Here is a 17,652-nt window from a genome sequence, read left to right on the forward strand (position 1 = left end):
CAGAACCTATGCAACAAGAGCTGTAGCTTTTTGGTTTGAGAAGGTCAGTGAAATGCCCTCAGGATTTATCCTGAGATCCTGTACCTCAGACTGTAGAACCTTTGTCAGTGCAGCCATGTGGATGAGTCACGGCCTTAAAGTATTAAAAATCCAGATTTCAGACTCTATAACAATCTTTAGATATGTAAGCTAGGAATCTGTTGTAGTCAGGGCTTGCAAGGGGAATAACAGAGGACATATAATTTATAGAATTACTTTATAATAGTCACCCAAAAAGTCATATAAAAAGAGTCCAGGAAATCTGTCCACACACAAAAGACCAAAGAATCTACCTGTGGGCCTAGATCCCATGGTAATGTCCTGGGCCAGGGAGATAGCTCAGCGGCATAAGCACCTGCCTGGCAGGTACAAGGTCCTGAGTTTGATCCCTAGTACCAAAGCAGGAAAAAGAAAAACATGGTAATGTCCTACATGAGTCCAGCTAACGATGAAGAGCCTGTAACAATGTCTCCCACTAGTCCAAGTAGAGACCAAGAGCCCACAACAATGTCTCATGATGTAGGCCTGCTTCAAGAATCTGTGCTGGGAGGCCCATCTGAAGATAATTGCCAACAAAATAAAAAGGAGGACTGGAGAAGACGACAGGCTGTTGGAAGCTGTAGGGAGCTGTTGGTTTTCCTTTAGGAGCTTGTCATGCTGGCTTTCCTCACTAATTCAGCAATTTTTAGTGGAGGAGCTTGTGCCCTTGTCACTGAGAATGGCTACGATTCTCTTTGGGGGAGCTCACGTCCTGATGGTGCACTGTTCAATCTCCTGGAGAAGCTTGCCATGCTGACTTTCCTGATACAGACTTGGCTGTTCTAATCGTTGGAGGAGCTCAAAACCTCCTTGTTGTTGAGGATTGCTGTGGTATCTTTCAGGGGCACCATGCTGGTTCAGTTCAAGTGGGTGTTAAAAGTTGATCGCAGTTGTCAATCCATCCCAGAATCCAAGTTTTTAAACTTCCCCAGCTGGTTCTGATTCAGTCTTCTATGAACTGAGATTTGAGAACCACTGTACCATGTAACATTTCTTTCCCACTGTCTTAGTTACTTTCTCATCACTAACACACAATATTGGACACCCACAACTTAGAAAAGGAAAAGCTTATTTTGGGTCTTAGCTTGTAGAGTGTTCAGTTCACAGTCACCTTGGCTCCAATGCAAGGCAACATGGCAGAAGAGCACTTCTCATGGCATAGAAAGCAGGAAGCAGAGAGATCAAGGGAGGGTGCCAAGGGCCCAACTTCTCCCACCCAACATCACAGTAGCTATAACTCATCAGCAGACTAACCCACTGATGAATGTCACAGTCCTCATGACCACATCACCCCCCCCCAGCCCTATGCTGCATAGAGTACACTTTGCATAGAGATGTGCATGAGGCTTAGAGCATAAATCTAAATATAAACCACAGCATTCTGCCATCAGCTCTCTAAAGACTCATGCACATCTCTATCCAAGATGCATTTAGTCCATTTCTAAGACTTGCCCAAATCCTAACCATTTTAGCATTACTGAAAAGTCCAAGTCCAAAGTCTCCTCTGAGATTTATGGCACTCTTAGCTAGGAGCCCCTGTAAAAACCAAAAGAAAGTCAAAGACTTCCAACATACAATGGTACAGGATAAACATTCTCATTCCAAAAGGTAGAAATATGAGTATAGAAAGGAATGGGACCAAAACAAGACCAAAATCCAGCTGGGCAAAGATTAAATTCCATATTTTCATTTCCAGCAACCTGGTCAAGATGTGCTGAGATGTAAACGCCAACGGGCTTAGCAGTCCCATCCCTATGGTACTGCTGGTGGTGTCCCTGGGCCTCATGGCTTCTTTCTTGGGTCAGCTTTGCTCACTCCTTAGAGCTGTCCTCTGACAGTCCATGTTCCTAGCATTTTCAACAAACTGAGGTCTCAAATGCATTTTTGCCTTCTCTCTCAAAGGTCTCATAGCACTTTTACAAAGTGCCCTCTCAGGGCCAAACTGCCTGGCTTCCCAGGCCTTCTTTGGAAAGAAGTGGAAGAGTGGAAGCCTCCCTGAGCCTACAACTCTTGGATTCTGCTTATGAGTAAAAGTAATACTGCATGAATGACACCAAGGTCTGCCACAAGCTGGAGCAGCAGCTGAGCCATTTTGCATCTTGCCAGGGACTGAAAAAGCCTCTAGGTGCCTAGGTAGCTGAGCATGGTAAAATTAATACCAGGAAACAATTTCAATTCTCTAGACTACAGTCATTCTGGAGCAGGGACTCTCTTCTCAAAACAGTCTTTCATCTTTGTAACTTTAAGCCTTTGAACAGTGGGGTATTGCTGGTTCCCCATATTCCCTACAGCATTTTTGTATTATCTAGATTTGAGGTACTTAGCTACTTCTCAGTGTTAGTCTTTTTAGCAACCACACATTCTCCCACTTATCTTTTCAGGCCCCAACTTTACCTAGTTTCCTTTTGGGCCAATCTCAACACATTTAAAATCATTGAGCTACGTTATTTGCTCTTGATTTTTACCATATACCTGGCTAAAAGCTACCAACAATATTGTCTCAATATTGGGTTGCTTTGAAATTTCCTCTGCCTAATTAGCCTGCTGCTCCTAATCCCAGCCTCACAGAAAGTCTCAAAGGCATGAACAAAATATAATCCAAATGCCCTGTGTCATCTTTCTTCCCAAATAAAACTTCTTCTGTCTGGTCTTTACTGGTTGCATTATAATGAAGATTCCAACTAAAATCTCCTATCAAGCTCAGCTCACAGAATTCTAGGGCTGCTTCTCTAGCTGCCCCCTGTAAGCCTTTAAAACTCTTCCCATAAGCCAGTTCCAAATGCTTCTGGGCCAGCCACGTGGTCAGGTAGCATCACAGCAATGATCCCATTTCTCTGGTACCAAAAAATCTATCTTACTTTTCATCACTGAGACATAATACCTGACACATCTACAACTTAAAAAAGGCAAGGTTTAAGGGCCAGCCAGATAGCTCAGAGGACTAAAGTGCCTGCTTAGGCAGAGCGTAGGGGTCAGGTTCGATCCCCAGCATCACAAGCCTGCTGGCCATATCCCCAGGGTGCACTGAGACAGTGATTGAGACTGGGCTTGGTGGTACATGAGCCTGTAATCCCAGTGCTTAGGAGGCTGAAAACAGGAGGATCACTATGAATCTGATCTATGTAGTGAGACCCTATGCTAAATACATTTTTTAAAAACCGCAAGGTTTATTTGGTTTATTTGGCTCAGCATTTACAGAAGTTTCAGTCCATAGTCAGGTGGCTCTAAGCAGGGCAGCATGGCAGCACGGCAGAGAAAAATTGCTTATGATATGGTGCCAGGAGCAGAGATCAAGGGAGGGAGGTGGGAAATCACCCATTCCAGGCCACAGCCTCTTTGACCCACCTCCTCCTACCAGGTTTCACCTCCCAGCATCACATTTGCTGTAATTCATAGGTGGACTAATCCACTGATGAGTATCATATATCCATGATCCAATCAGCTCCCAAAAACCCTACCTATAAGTGCATGAGGATTTTCAGGGACATGCAGATATACCATAATACCCACCGTGTTCCAAGATTAAATATTAGAGCCCTTTTGTTGTCATTCTTCATTTCCTTACCTATTAATAAAACCATCATCAAAGCCTGCATTCCCTCTTACTTTGTGTTCTCCTTAGTGGTATACAGGTTCTATGGTGAATCAATATTTGCATAATCTTTTGATTTTAAATGAGAGAGAAGTCTAAAAGCTAAGATGTTTAGTTACAGGCACAAAACGCTCACTAGAAGTGAGATCCCACCATCTCTCCACACAGGAAAAATTTCTCAGGTGCAGACAAAGATCATGATAAAAAAATAAAATAGTGGCAGGAGTTTCTCCTCTTTATTCATAGATACTGAGAGAGCGCAAGTTAGGACTGACTCTGCTTCCAAAAGGAACAACCCCCAAAGACATCTAGAGCTCTCTCTTTGACTCTGTCACTAAGGGGCTAAGTCTATGTAAGGCTTCCCAAGGTGCTTCTTTCTCTAGAATCTGTTTGACTTCCAGCAGAAAGCACACAACCTGCCGTGGGAACCCAGGGCCAACAACAATGGGGGCAGAATCCTGGAGTATTTTGGAGATCATGCGGGTCTTTCCAATTCTGAGTGAGAACAGCTAACGCTCTGGGCCAGAAACCCAAAGTTACACTGCTTCAGTAACTATAGCAATAACAACCTTGATCTTTCACAGTATATGAAAATAATATTCCTTTAAGCAAACAAATGCAATTATCTGAAAATACTGTATGACTACCTAGAGCAATACATTTATCTATGTTTAAAAATATTATTGATGGCTGTCCAGATAGGTCAGTGGATTAAAGCATCTGCATAGGCAGACAGAGAGACTGGGGTTCAATCCCCGGCATGCTGTGCCAGCCCCACCTCCAGGGTTCACTGAGACAGTGAATGAGACTAGGTAAGGTGGTGCACATCTGTAATCCTACTGCTTGGGAGGTTGAAAATAGGAGAATCACTATGAGCCCCATCTGTGTAGTGAGACCCTGTAGACCCTGTATTAAATATTTTTTTTTAAAAAATAGTATTGAAATTAATTATCTTAAATTTTTTAAAATGATCAAAGACATCTTATAACCCTCATAACTTCTATCAAAATGTCCTTAAACACAAGAGAGAGACTTGATTTTCTCCTTACTTGTCATTGGCCAAATGATAAAAGCGCCTGTTCACACAGCCAGTACACAGCAGGCTCATGGCATCCAAGTAGGAAAATATCTTCAGCAAGATTTCTGAAGGCATTCTGAGAGAAGGGGTATAAATCAGACAAGTGGGACAGTGCTTAATTTACATATTACTCCAAAACAACTTGCTGTACATCTCTAAATACAGACCATAAATAGGTTCTTCCTGTATAAGAGGCAAGCTATAACTTCATCTTCAATTATTTTAATTGAAGATTTCTAGTTATTACAATTCTCAGGACATAAACCAGTAAAGACTCAAAGGCACAAAGTGCAAACTTGTTGAGCATCACTATGAGTCAACAGGCAGGATTTCACTGCTTCTCTCATGGAAGTATGTATTATTCATTATTGAGATAGAAGAAAATAGTTTAAATAGCTAAGATTAAAGAATTCTAAATACTGTTCATAGGGTCGCCTCCACGCTGGAACAATATATGTTTATGTTTAAACTTATATTAAACCTATAGCTTTCTATTGAATGCTACTTCACATTCATGGTTTGGCATAGTTATTGGGGTTGGGATGACGGTGATGGGGGGAAAACCAGGAAAGAGGAAAGTGAGAAGTAGGACAAAGAAGTTCAAAGTGTGGGGACAAAGAAATTTTGTTAATTTCTGTAACTCATTTTCAGGACTATGGAATTCAAATATAAATGTCCTCATCCCTCTTTCACACTGTGGACCCACCCCATTCTCTGCATCCATAATCCCCACTCCTACTACCCCTGTGCTCATCTCCTCCTATCAAACCACCTGTGCTCTGGGTCCTCACTCTTGTCCCCAAAGACTTCAACCTTCCATTCTTGCCTCAGTCCTCTGAATCATTCACACCAGCATCTAAAAACTCCCCCCAAATATCTCAGCCTAACGTTATACTCTTCACTTGATTCCTCTGATCCTCAAACTCTCTCTAGCTATCATAAAATCTTGATGATCCCTTTCACTGCCAAACCTCTGGGAAAGAAAAAAAGAAAACGCAAACACCTGCTGTCTCTAGGCCCATGGCCTTAATTTTTTGCTTCATACAGTTCAGTGTGAAATAACGTGCAAAAAGTCAGCACCTAGCCCACTCCTCTCCACTGACCTGAGAAAGCTCTTCAAGGCTACCACAGCTTCCCTGCTTATTACCCCGTTAGCAGCAATCTTCTCTCCTGGTCTGCTCAATGTCCCCTTCTCTTGGATTTCTTGGGCTTTGGCTCTTTCAGCTGCTTTTTACCATCTTAGTTCCTCTATGATCATTGAGAGCCACCTCTGCTTCTCTTCTGTGCTCTTTTCCCAAGACACTCTATCCATATCCAGGAGAACTAACTCCCTCCAGACTTTACCATGAATGAGACTGATACCCACTGCCACTTGATATAACCCCTTACACGCTATTGTCTCTCTTCTGTGACCTCAGTTCTTTCCCATACCAATCTGCTGCACCTCCATTTACTCCATGGCTTAAGTCAACAGTTTCAGGTTTCTACTTGATGTCTGTCTTCCACTCATACCAACATCTAGTTCATAAATGAGTGGTATCTGTTATACCTTCAAATATATCCACATTTGTCAGTCTCTGCATCTCCCCTTCTTCCAAAGGAAAAATACCAATAAAAAAAAACAAATGAGATCATCAAAGGCATCGCCTCACACTCTAACTAAAGTATATAGCGCCTCCCTGTGGCCTAGCAGCTACATCTCTGGGTCCCTGAGCTTTCTCTGCTATCTCACTACCGCCCAGGCAATTGCCCCACCACACTTGGAGCACTGCCCTGCTCTGCATGGATCAGTCTTCTCCAAGCTCCTCAATCTCAATTTTCAGTTCTAATTCTTAATACAATCTCTTCAATGAAGTCTTTCCTTACCATTCTACCCCATTACTCTGCATTAGGGAATCCATTTATTTTCTTGACAGCATGTATCTAATTAATGATCTATTTTTTTTTTGCTCTCACTGGTTCATCACCTTCATAAGAACACAGATAAGGCCTCAATATGTGTCCCCCAGCACCAAATATAGCACCATACATTTAATAACTACATTAACAAAATTAACAAAATATTTCCATATTTCTTGTATCAGATTATTGTATGACAGATTATACTTCCAGAGTAAAGGGTTTTAAAACTTAGATTGATATCCTTAAATATCTTTGATTTACTTTATATAAACATAGTAAACATTAAAATGAACATATAAAACTATAGATATTATAAGTTAGCTATGATATAGTATCAGAACTTGAAAGCAGGCAACATGTTTAAACCAGTTTTGTAACACTTAGATTATGTGGGCCTTATTTTCTTCAGTGTAAAGTGTCTCTATATAATAATACCAAGTTTTCAGGCTCCACACAATGCTTCACATACGTATGATGCTCCATAAATGTTACTACAGTACAAATCTACAAACACCTTACCATCAATTCTAAATAACGTTTTTTTAAAAACTCTATGGCACTGAGGTTCTCCATATAAAATCTTGTCATGAAAAAAGGTTCCCAAAATACTAAAAGTTAACAAATTCAGAGAGCTCTCAAGCTTTTCAGAGTTTTTATTTTAATTCCTCTTTCTCCTTTTCCAAGAGCCTTCATCAATTGAAAAGTGAGTAATTTTGAAGAACATTTTCATAAGAAGAAAATTCAACTTGTCATTTTTTAAAAGTTTGGCTTCAAAAAACTAGTCTAATAAGGATAATGATGACAGGCTTATGACTCATATCAAACTCTCCGTGTTGTAAATTCTTCCTACACAATCCTATTCTTAGAGAGTTCAAAATAGCAAGCTGGTATACACAGCATGATAACTTTCTCTAAAAGCTGCATGCAAGAGGCCCCCCACCCACCAAAGGCAGGCTACTTCTGCTACTTACCTATCAAAGTACACAGAACAGTTAGACGATTTCTCCCGGGGCTGGCTATATCTGGCATATTGCCTCAGCCCAGTATCTCCTGCACTGGATTTGACACCCTGCACCTTTCTGAAAGGAAAAGTGGGAAATTCAAATTACATGCTCAGCTGAGGTGAATTATCTGTTTCCCTCCACAAAGTTCTAAAGGATTCATAAAGTCAATGATTACTCACTGTAAAACTTCATTTCTGCAGAGATGATAAGAAAAATGAGGAAGGGAAGGAGAAAGGAAATAAGAAGGATCAAGAAAGGGAGGGCTTATGAAACTATGGTGTCCTGGGTAAAATATACCTGTGTTTTCAACCTAAGGTTTACTACTAGTTCTCACTAAAGGTTGTCAGTATGTCAGAGAAGGGCTACAACATGAAAACAAAGAAAAACACACATACATATGGACTGGCTAGTTTTGATACTACAACAGAAACCTAGTAAAAATACTATCCTTTTTAAGAACCGTGAACTAGAACGGTCAAGACAATCTACAAATACTATCTTTTGGATCTTATACTGATCTTATGGATCAGGACTGGTCCCAATTCTGGCTTTGGCAGTTTTAGCCACAGATAAGTACCAAGCAGCCACAAATGTTCCTTTACATTTTAAAACATCTCACCTTCAATAAAATGTATTCAAATTTATCTTACTGGTACATAAAATAGGTCATCTTACAATTAATGGCTTTTTAGATCTTATGAACTAAGGTATATGTTATGCTGTTAGTGCTTTTCAAGGTTCCTAAAATAATTTTTTATTGAGATCAAACTTTAAAATCAGGAAAGCCTAGTAATAGCTTGAAGAGGATCTGAAACACCCAAGAAGTAAGGAAGCCCAAGCCTCCCATTTCCTGACAGCACCCCCCAAGAAAACTCCCAGTATGTAGTTATTTCTCTTGGAAAGATTTTGAAGCTGCTTCTCTAAGTAATCTACAACACACAAATATCAAGGACTGCCCTCACTTCCAACCAGCATGCTATTAAAGATGAGTCTATAATCTGCAGTATGTATTACCCATATGCTCAGGTCACCAGCACCATTGTTTGGAATATGTATTTTGCTCAAGAATTTAACTGCACTCAATGGTTTGTACCAGGCTAATTCCCCAGATGTATGTGAATACTACTGAAAATGGATGTGCACAATAACTGGAGACAAAAGTCAGATGCTCTAAAAACTTCAAATGAGGGCTGATTAATCCTCTAGCAGCTGGAATATCAACCCCACAAAAAACGGACCCTAAGAGAGCACAGCCCCCAACTCCAAGCATACTCTGCAATTAGGGGACACAAAAATACTCACACAAAGCCTCAGTTTATCTAAAAGTGACAATATAGCCTTCTGCCTGCTAGAGGGGTGATACACCATAATGCACGAATGCCGAATCACCAGCAGCATCTGTTTGCCACACTCAGTAAGCTCTACCCCCATGTGCTGTGAGCAGCTGGCAAGTAAGTTTCCCTTCCTTCAATAGCTTTTCCTCTTTAGGAACAAGCAGAATGGCTGGCACCTGGGGAGCTCTCCATAAATTATCTATCATCTGCACACTGGTATCTCAACATAGGAGAGGCTGAATAAGGTAAACTTTCCAAGATCCTGGAGGGTGGCAAATGCACTGCAGTGAAAAATGCTGGCTCCAGAAGCCACTCCATTCCAGCTCTGGCACAAAAGGCTCAGGAGTCACTGCTTTCAAGTTAGTTCAAATAGGTGGTTCTCAACCTGGGCTCTGAAGAACAGAAGGAAGAGGGAAAGATCAAAGGAAGAGATGTGGATTTAGAATTGCCCCTCCCTAAAACAAAAATCTGTATAATATAAATTCTATGTTGACAAATGTTCTATGTTGACAAATGACAAATAAAATATCTTGTTGACAAATGTTCTTAAGATTCAAACTTTAAATAAAAGCAATTTCTATTACTCTTCCATGAAATAATAATTTTTACAAATAAATCCTAACCTGTGACACTTGGACCCATGGCTATATGAAGTAGTGTCAAGAAGTCTCTGGATCCATATAGCACACTAAGCACTATATGAAGACTAATGTCTCTCACTAATGAACAGCTTTGCTTTAATAGAAATGAATACTGTTATAGTCAAATATTTTCATCTTCAAAGCATTACTAGATACATAACAGCTTTTTGTCATTATATATTTCCTCAATCAAAAGATAGTAGAAAAATAAAAACTACTTTTCCCCTAGGCCTATCCAAGACAACCAAAGAAAAATCAATTTTAATCTGTCAAACTGGCAAAGACTAAATAAATGATAAAAGACTCATGCTGGCTGTATTACAGAGAAACCAACATTCCTCACTGCTGCTATGTGCAAACCTTATAGAAAGTCAAATCTGGTGAGTATGATCCAAATCCTTAAAAAGCAAACACAATTTTTAAGCCAGGAATTCCACTTCTACAAATACACGTAAAGTCAAAAAACAATATGTTCAGATGGTTCATTCAAGCATATCCATCTCAAAGTTGTCTTCATTGGGGTGAAGTACTTAAAAATGGTGTAAGAATTAGTTATGCTGAACAGCCTCTGCAGATTAACAATTTTTAATGAGAATGCAATTTCACCACAGGTGAACGTGTCTGAGATAGAACCAAGTCCAAGGTATCTTGCAGACACCATCATTGCACTGACACCCACCTTAGCTACTCTGCGTAAAACTGCAATCCAGACCCTACACACATACTCTCTCTGCCCTTACCCTAATTTTTTTTCTCCTTAGCACATATCACCACCCAACAGGCTTGCTTATTACCATTGTAATGTGAAATTCTATATAAATATGGATATTAAAAGCTTTGTTCAGTGTTAATTCTTCAGCACCCACAACATGTCTGGCATGCAGACAGCATTCAGTACACACCTGCTAAATTTAAAATGTGCTAAATGCGGCTTGCAGGTTAGCTCAGTTGTTTAAAGCCCCGCTTGGGCAAACTCAGGCAGGCTCAGGGGACCGCGGTTCAATCTCCAGTTCCACAAACTGCACCAAACCTGCCCTTAAGACAGCATGAGCTGGCAAAAAAAAAAAAAAAAAAAAAAAAAAATCCTTCTAAAATGTGCTAATTGAAAAACAGCTTATCAGCCAGCATGGTGGTGCACACCTGTAATCTCAGCACTTGTTAGGCTGAGGCAGGAGGATTGTTGCAAGTTCAAGACCAGCCTGGGCTACAAAGTGAGCTCAAGGCCAAACTGAACTGTCACATACTCTGAATAGTGAGACCACGTCTCAAAAAGACAAAAATTTTAAAATGTTTTTAAAAAGCAGATCGTATCAGTATATACTACAAAAATTTATATTTCTATTTCTCTAGAAGAAAAAGCAAATGTGCATACAAAGAAAAGGCCTAAAAGGAAAAAAGGTATTAACACATAACATACAATTACAAGGTTGGTACTAATGGCTTAATACTCCACGTTTTTTTATAATTTTTCTTCATACATTGAATACACAATAAATTTTGGAGATAGGTCTTGCTTTACTTTCAGAATTAAGAGCCTTGTACACAGTCCTTTAGACCAAAAGCAGTGGTTCTCAAAGTAACCCTAAAGAAGCTGAAACCAAGTTGTTCACAACTAAAAAACACAGCCTGCAACCAACTCAAAACTTCTTATAAATCTTTCACTTCATTTTAAAAATTAACGTGTTTATTACATTCTACACAATATCTTTGCTCTATGAAAATTACCATTTAAACTATTTCATATTTCTCCCCAAAGCCTTAATATTAGTTTTGCACATGAGAAGGAGGCTCTATGTAACCCTACCCAATGGCACCTATCCTTTTGAGAGGCATAATGCTAGAATACACTATTTCAAGGAATACATACTGGTGCAATCTAGCAAGCTCTTAACTGAGGTTAACCATGTTCAGAATTTATAAAAGCCTATTGCAAAAACTTAAATGAAGTTACCTGTTTTGTGTATATCTGTGTATAAACTATATTGTAGTGATAAGAGTCAGAAGCTTATGGTCCTGAGGGCTCCAAGCAAGGAACAAGGAACAGAGCCTAAGGAAACTGGCCCCTTGTAACTCGGCAAACTGAAAAAGCCTATTAACCAGCATGGTGGCGCATACCTATAATCTCAGCACTTGGGAGGCTGAGGAAAGAGGACTTTTAGAAGTTCAAGACCAGCCTGTCGGAGGTGCCCCGTCTGTTCTTTGTTCCTTTGCCTGGGAATAGTGATATGTAAAACTTAAAGAGTTTGGTAAATGCCAAAAGGACACATAAATAGCAGCTTGCTTACACCAGACTAGTTATGCACATTCCTTAGCCTGTCTGTAGCCCTCAATACATGTGGGAAGTTCCCATAGCTGGGTCATAGAGCCAGATTAAAAACAAAAAAGCCTATTTTCTTGCTGTTTAGTTTTTCCACAATTTCCCTCATTTCACAACTAGTACTAAGGCTTCAACTAGGCCATTAAAGAGACTCAAAGTTCCCAAATAAAGGCAAAAAGCCCCAAACATTCATCTAAGCATCTTCCTATCTTACATTTTACATCACATCCATGTAACATCTGGCACTATTGAACGTACAATCCCACTTTTCCCTAAAACCAGCTGCATAGTGCTAAGGGACTCACATTTAACAAAATCATAAAAGGGTTGGGAGGGTGGTGATTAGGGAAGGAAAAAAAATTGAGAAGTGTTGTATATGTTTGCCAATTCCTCACAATAAATGTGATCACTGTGTACTGACTATGTCCTAATAAAAATTACGTTTTAAAACAAATTAGTAAACTGCATGCATATCTCATACATTCAAGTCTAATATTATTTAAGTCAGATAATAGTTTTAAAACACTTAAGTGATATATTTTCCCTAAAATATTTAAATAAGTTATTTTAATAGCTAATTTCTGTGCCTGATTTTTAATATCTGGTAAATAAAATCAATTAGCTTAGGTATAAATGAAGCTCAATCGATATTTTGCTATTATTTCTTAGAATCTGTGATAGTTATACATTTTCACATTTTGTAAACAAGATGATTAATATCTAATTTCCTGAAGACAGCCATTAAAAATAACCATGTTCTCAAACCACATATAATCATTCTATTCTTAGAAGCAATGTGATTTCCAAAAATTTATACACGTTCAAATCACACATTGCAATGCTAATTCCCATGGCAGGCATAAAAGACAGGCACTCTTAAAGACATCACTCCACCAAGAAGTGCACTCAACTTACAAAGAAATAAAAGATTTATCATATAAAAATCATTCTGCTTTGACCTTGACAAAGCACTGTACACTTACTTTAGTTACTGTGGCAAATTGATTTAAAGCTTATGTAAAACCAAGTCTTTTTCTTCTACATTATAGAACTTTCGCAGGCATTGCCACAATTTGATAACACAAGGAATGGGGTTTGTAGCAATATAGTTATTCAAGCAAGAATTATTAATGAGCTGGGCATGGTGATGCGCATGTGTAATTCCAACTACTTGCACAGCTGAGGTAGGACACCGCAAGTATTGAAGCTAACCTGGGCATTAGACCCAGTCTCAAAATTTATAAGAACTTTGCTCCTTAAATTTAAACCTTACTACTATTAATAACAACAACCTATTACAGGAGGGAACAGGGCTGTGCTTTTGAAACTAGAGTAAATGGGGTTAACAGAGACCTAGGGAGCACAAAAACAGTCCTAGATATAAGGGTAGGGAGAGACCTTGTTGAAACAAAATAAAATCTTTTTTTATGCTTACACATACGACATCAAAAAGCAAAATATGGATAACCTTACAGCTGTAGATCAAGGAGATCAGGAGCAAAAACATAATCCTCAAGAATATAAATGCTTAGCCTTACCTCCACCTGGTTAACTAGGGTGATGGGTACAGGGCTAGAAATAGCTTCTGATAAAACAAGTGGGATTTAGTAAAGTATCATCACCACCTGTTGATATTTTAACGCACTGGCTCACTTTATTTCTTTAAATTACACTAAAGATCTATCTGAAAGGCAGGCCCCTTTCCTATCTCGCGCCAAATTGCCGGTCTCACAGTAGGAGAGGTCCTACCCTTCTGTTGTAGGGAACCCCAGAGAAATCGCAGCGGCAACACCACACCCCTGCACCTAGGCAAGGAGGTAGGTAAGTGGAATAAGGCTGAGTTGAGCACCACGACGTGTCTGTCTAGAAAACAACTTGGCCTTACTCCGAGATGCAGCTGTGCCCAGATGCACACGCTCCTAAGCACCACCTGCCAGGGTCCCCACGAGCGAAGGTGGAGGGCGTGTCCGCCCTGGCGAGTCCTTAGCGGAAAGGAACATCAATAAGGTTTTGTGTGGGAACGTTACACTTTCCTCAGCCTGTAAGTCATTAAAAAAAAAAAAAAAAGAGGCAAGGTGGTTCCCGTTCTAGAACCGCGACTATACTGGAACAGGGGCCGAGCCCAGAGAACGTCTGAACGGTCTGGGAAGCTCGCCGTTGGCACCCCCCTGGTGGACCCGGGCTCTGCTTCCAGCTCCCCGAGAAGCCGAGCAGGCACAGGGGCTTCCCACAGGGCCTAACAACAGACGAGGTGCAAAAGAATATTCTGGGAAAGTGACTCTGCGCTTGCAGAACACCACGTTTCCAGAGTGAGGGCACTTTCTCAGGTTTTCTCTTAAACCTTTCCCGCGTAAAAGAAAAAAAAAAAAATTGCATCACGTGCCACAGCCGGACCAATAACACTCGCGAATCGCATTCCCAGGCATGGCGGGGGCTAGCAGGAGAGGAGCTACCTCCGGGACCGACGGACTCCCCAGCCGGCCCTGACTGTCACCTGAAGCAGGACACCCCGGAGGGCCCCGCCGCAGCCCCTGCTCTGCCGCGGGCCGCACAGCTGCCACGAAAGGGTCTTATCGAGTCCTGTAGGCCCACCGGGCGGTGCTGCGAGGGCCAACCGCGTCGGGTCGCCATAGAGACCTGGCAGGCGTGGCGAAGGGGCCAAACCTCTCCGGAGAACGCTGCCCCCACCTCGCGCACATGCGCAGAAGAGCGATCGAACTTGCGCATGCGCACTAACCATCTCCAGAAACCAGTCTTCACTCTAGACCCTTGGGGGGGTGTCAGCCCCGCCGTAATGACGCCAAAGACGCCATATGCCGTAAAGCTGCGGAGAGTTTACGACGCGCGCTTTCGCGGTCGCGACCGCCTTCATTACCATCTATTGGCAGCAGAAATTGTCATTTGCCCATAAGTGTTGTAAAGACGAAACGAGAAACTTCCCAGGTGGCACAGACTTCGTCAGGAAAGTCACTAAAACACACTTTTATAAGTTTTATTAGCATAGTTTACAGCTGCTTACTTTATGCAAGTTTTGTTTGAACCGCTGACTGGCACAATTTCAGCCATTAGTTCCCGCCGCCAGCCGCGAGAAGGATAAGCGCTGTCTGCGCCTTTAACAGCGCAGAGGGGTCTGGAGTTAAAGGCTAACGGGCTCTGGCAGCTTTGCCTTGTGGGAGATGCAGTCCCTCCTTCCGTCCACTTTGCGACCTCTCGGCTATGTGTAAAGTCCTTAAACTGCGATTCCCAGAATGCCTGGAAGATTCCCAGACTGCTTTGCGAAGGTATGAGGGGGAAGATGCGACTGTCAGCCCGGAAAGTAAAAAGGACATTTTAATTCAGCTAACAAGAGGACAAAAGGCAGACGAACATTCTCTCGGGAGAATCTTTGTGTCAATATATATAACTAAAGCTCCTGTAATACAAATGTGTGAATTTTAGTACGTGTCAGGTCAGGCGGACAGATTTCTGCAGATTGCAGTTAGCATCCTCACTACGCCGAAGTTTTCTTTGAACATGATTTGTACTGTTCTACGAGCTGTACAGTATGCAGAGAAACTGCACAGGTCCTCCGGGAGGCGACTGTTGTTGCCCTACTTTGCGCTTAATAAAGCTTTCTTTACGACTGAGCCTTGTTTGAGACGGGGACTGCAAGTGCAGAAGAAAAAGGGGCGACCTGGATCTATCTTTGAAGTCACCCGGAAAACTGTATGGACGCAGGGACTGCGACCGCAGAAAGCAGACAACAGAGGCAAGCAAGTCTCTGCGCACAGTGGTCAGAAAGGGGAAACTGCCATCACAACGACTCAAAGAGGTAAAAAAATATTTATGGTATTCTGTCCTCCAACCTCACGAGAGCAGCCAGTGACTTTTTTTCTTCTTTCTTTTCAATCTTGAGTCTACAACTAGAGAACACAGACGTACACTCATTTGAACTCGGACTTGAAAGTTGATTTTGATAGTGATGTAACTATTGCGTTGTATCTAGAAAAGTTTTATTAACTTATGGTATGACTTCTTGTGATATATATATATATATATATATATATATATATATGGCAGTTGAATTGTATAAATAGGTTATTGAGTCATAATCAACAGGGTTTTGTAATTCAGCTCAATAAACTGTTCTATTGAATAACTGACTTTATTTCCAGATCCTGAGTTGGAATGTGTAGACTGCAAAATTAAAGACATTTAAACATTCTTTTTCCTCAGACACTTTAGGTGGAGTAATGGAATACACTGAGTGGGAGGATGAAATGTAATTTTGTTAGGGAAAGTGAGAGACGTTTTCACAGGATTTAAATGTTTTGTTTATTTCTTCATCTTACAAGAATTAATAGGAAAAGAACAAAAGGAGGCAAAGAGAGCAATTCAGACTCCCCATTATTATACCACACAAAGATGACACTATAATGTACATGTTTTTTAATATTTAATATAGACGTTTATATCCTACCAGTTATTTTGTAGTGTGCTGAATATATTAAAGTCCAGGATTTTCATTCATGATACTAATTTAGCACAAAACAGCAGCGCATATGCTGGGGTTAAATGTACACAAGTTTCAAGTAGCCTGTGTGTTGGATCATCTGGCTCAAGCAACAGTGCTGTGTGCTCTACAGGCAAAATCTGCTGCAAAGCCCTTTCCTGATATGGACCCATCCAAAGGTGACAGCTTTCCTTCCTAGTGATTTTCGGTGAACTGATGGGAACAATAATTTCCATCTATAGAATATGTTGCCTCTAAAATCCAAAGAATTCAACCAAGAATAATGGTAAACAACAGATTTGATGATAAAAATAGATAATAAAACAACCATTGTTAAGGAGTTATTTTTGTTTTGAAAATTTGTAACATATATTGTTGTATATTACCGTTTCTGTCTTTGTTTCTGCTATGTTTTTGTTTTTATTCTTCAAAATTAAATTAAAAAGAATAATGGTGATAAGCAAAGGATGCAATATTTTATCGTTTATTTAGAATAAGATTCCTCCCAGCATGCTTCCGAGAGTTTGCCCCTACTAGTCTTGCAAGTGGTTTAGTGATCCTCTAAATCTGGTTGGACCCACTTCTCACATTTGGAACCCACATTTTACCAAACCCTCTGACACACTTGCCACTTGTTCCTTGGCTGTAATATAGTGACCTTATTATAGTAAACAAATGTGATATTCTACTGAATGTCCAGAATAGCATTATCCAAGTAAAATTTTCTGCAATGATGGAAATATCGCATATCTTTGTTGTCCAGTATGGTATCCACCGACCACATTATGGCTTTTGAACATGCGAAATGGAACTTAATTCTAGTTAATTTAAAATTAAACCGAATAACCGTAAGTGGCTAGTAGCAACTATACTGAACAGACCAGGACCAGAATGTTTCAATTCCCTTAAAACTATATAAAGAGGCTGGAAGAATTATCAAATTCTAGGGCAGTCCACAAATATGTCCTTCTGTCTCATGTTACTGCTAATTGCCACTGCTGCTGCTTCTCAATAGAAATATAAAGTATTCTTCAGCCTCAGTGTCATGTATTAATGTGCTCCCATAATGTTCTCATATCTAGCACTCCATATGTGAGGGGGCTACTGTTTAGTTGATTGTAGTAATCTACAATTATTCTCTAGCACTTTCCTGGTTTTTGAAGGGGAAGACTGGTGACTTACATAGTACTTTTTTTTTTTTTTTTTTTTTTTTT

The 17,652-nt window shown here is 40.5% G+C and overlaps 2 protein-coding genes across 2 annotated transcripts in view; one reads left to right on the forward strand and one right to left on the reverse strand.

Annotated features, from left to right (window-relative positions):
- Fbxo15 (F-box protein 15) overlaps positions 1–14,627 on the reverse strand; it is a 75,748-nt gene extending 61,121 nt beyond the window's left edge. Inside the window, exons 1-3 of the mRNA XM_004640180.2 lie at positions 14,441–14,627; positions 7,622–7,729; positions 4,720–4,824 (exon numbers count right to left, since the gene is read on the reverse strand). Of these exons, the coding sequence (XP_004640237.2) occupies positions 4,720–4,824; positions 7,622–7,729; positions 14,441–14,577 (350 nt within the window). The 5' untranslated portion in view covers positions 14,578–14,627. The remainder of the gene's footprint in view (positions 1–4,719; positions 4,825–7,621; positions 7,730–14,440) is intronic.
- Positions 14,628–15,131: 504 nt separating this feature from the next.
- Timm21 (translocase of inner mitochondrial membrane 21) overlaps positions 15,132–17,652 on the forward strand; it is a 10,022-nt gene continuing 7,501 nt past the window's right edge. Inside the window, exon 1 of the mRNA XM_004640181.2 lies at positions 15,132–15,757. Coding sequence (XP_004640238.1) covers positions 15,460–15,757 — 298 coding nt within the window. The 5' untranslated portion in view covers positions 15,132–15,459. The remainder of the gene's footprint in view (positions 15,758–17,652) is intronic.

The sequence above is a fragment of the Octodon degus genome, unplaced genomic scaffold (assembly GCF_000260255.1).
Source record: "Octodon degus isolate 3935 unplaced genomic scaffold, OctDeg1.0 scaffold00120, whole genome shotgun sequence".
Classification (NCBI taxonomy): domain Eukaryota; kingdom Metazoa; phylum Chordata; class Mammalia; order Rodentia; family Octodontidae; genus Octodon; species Octodon degus.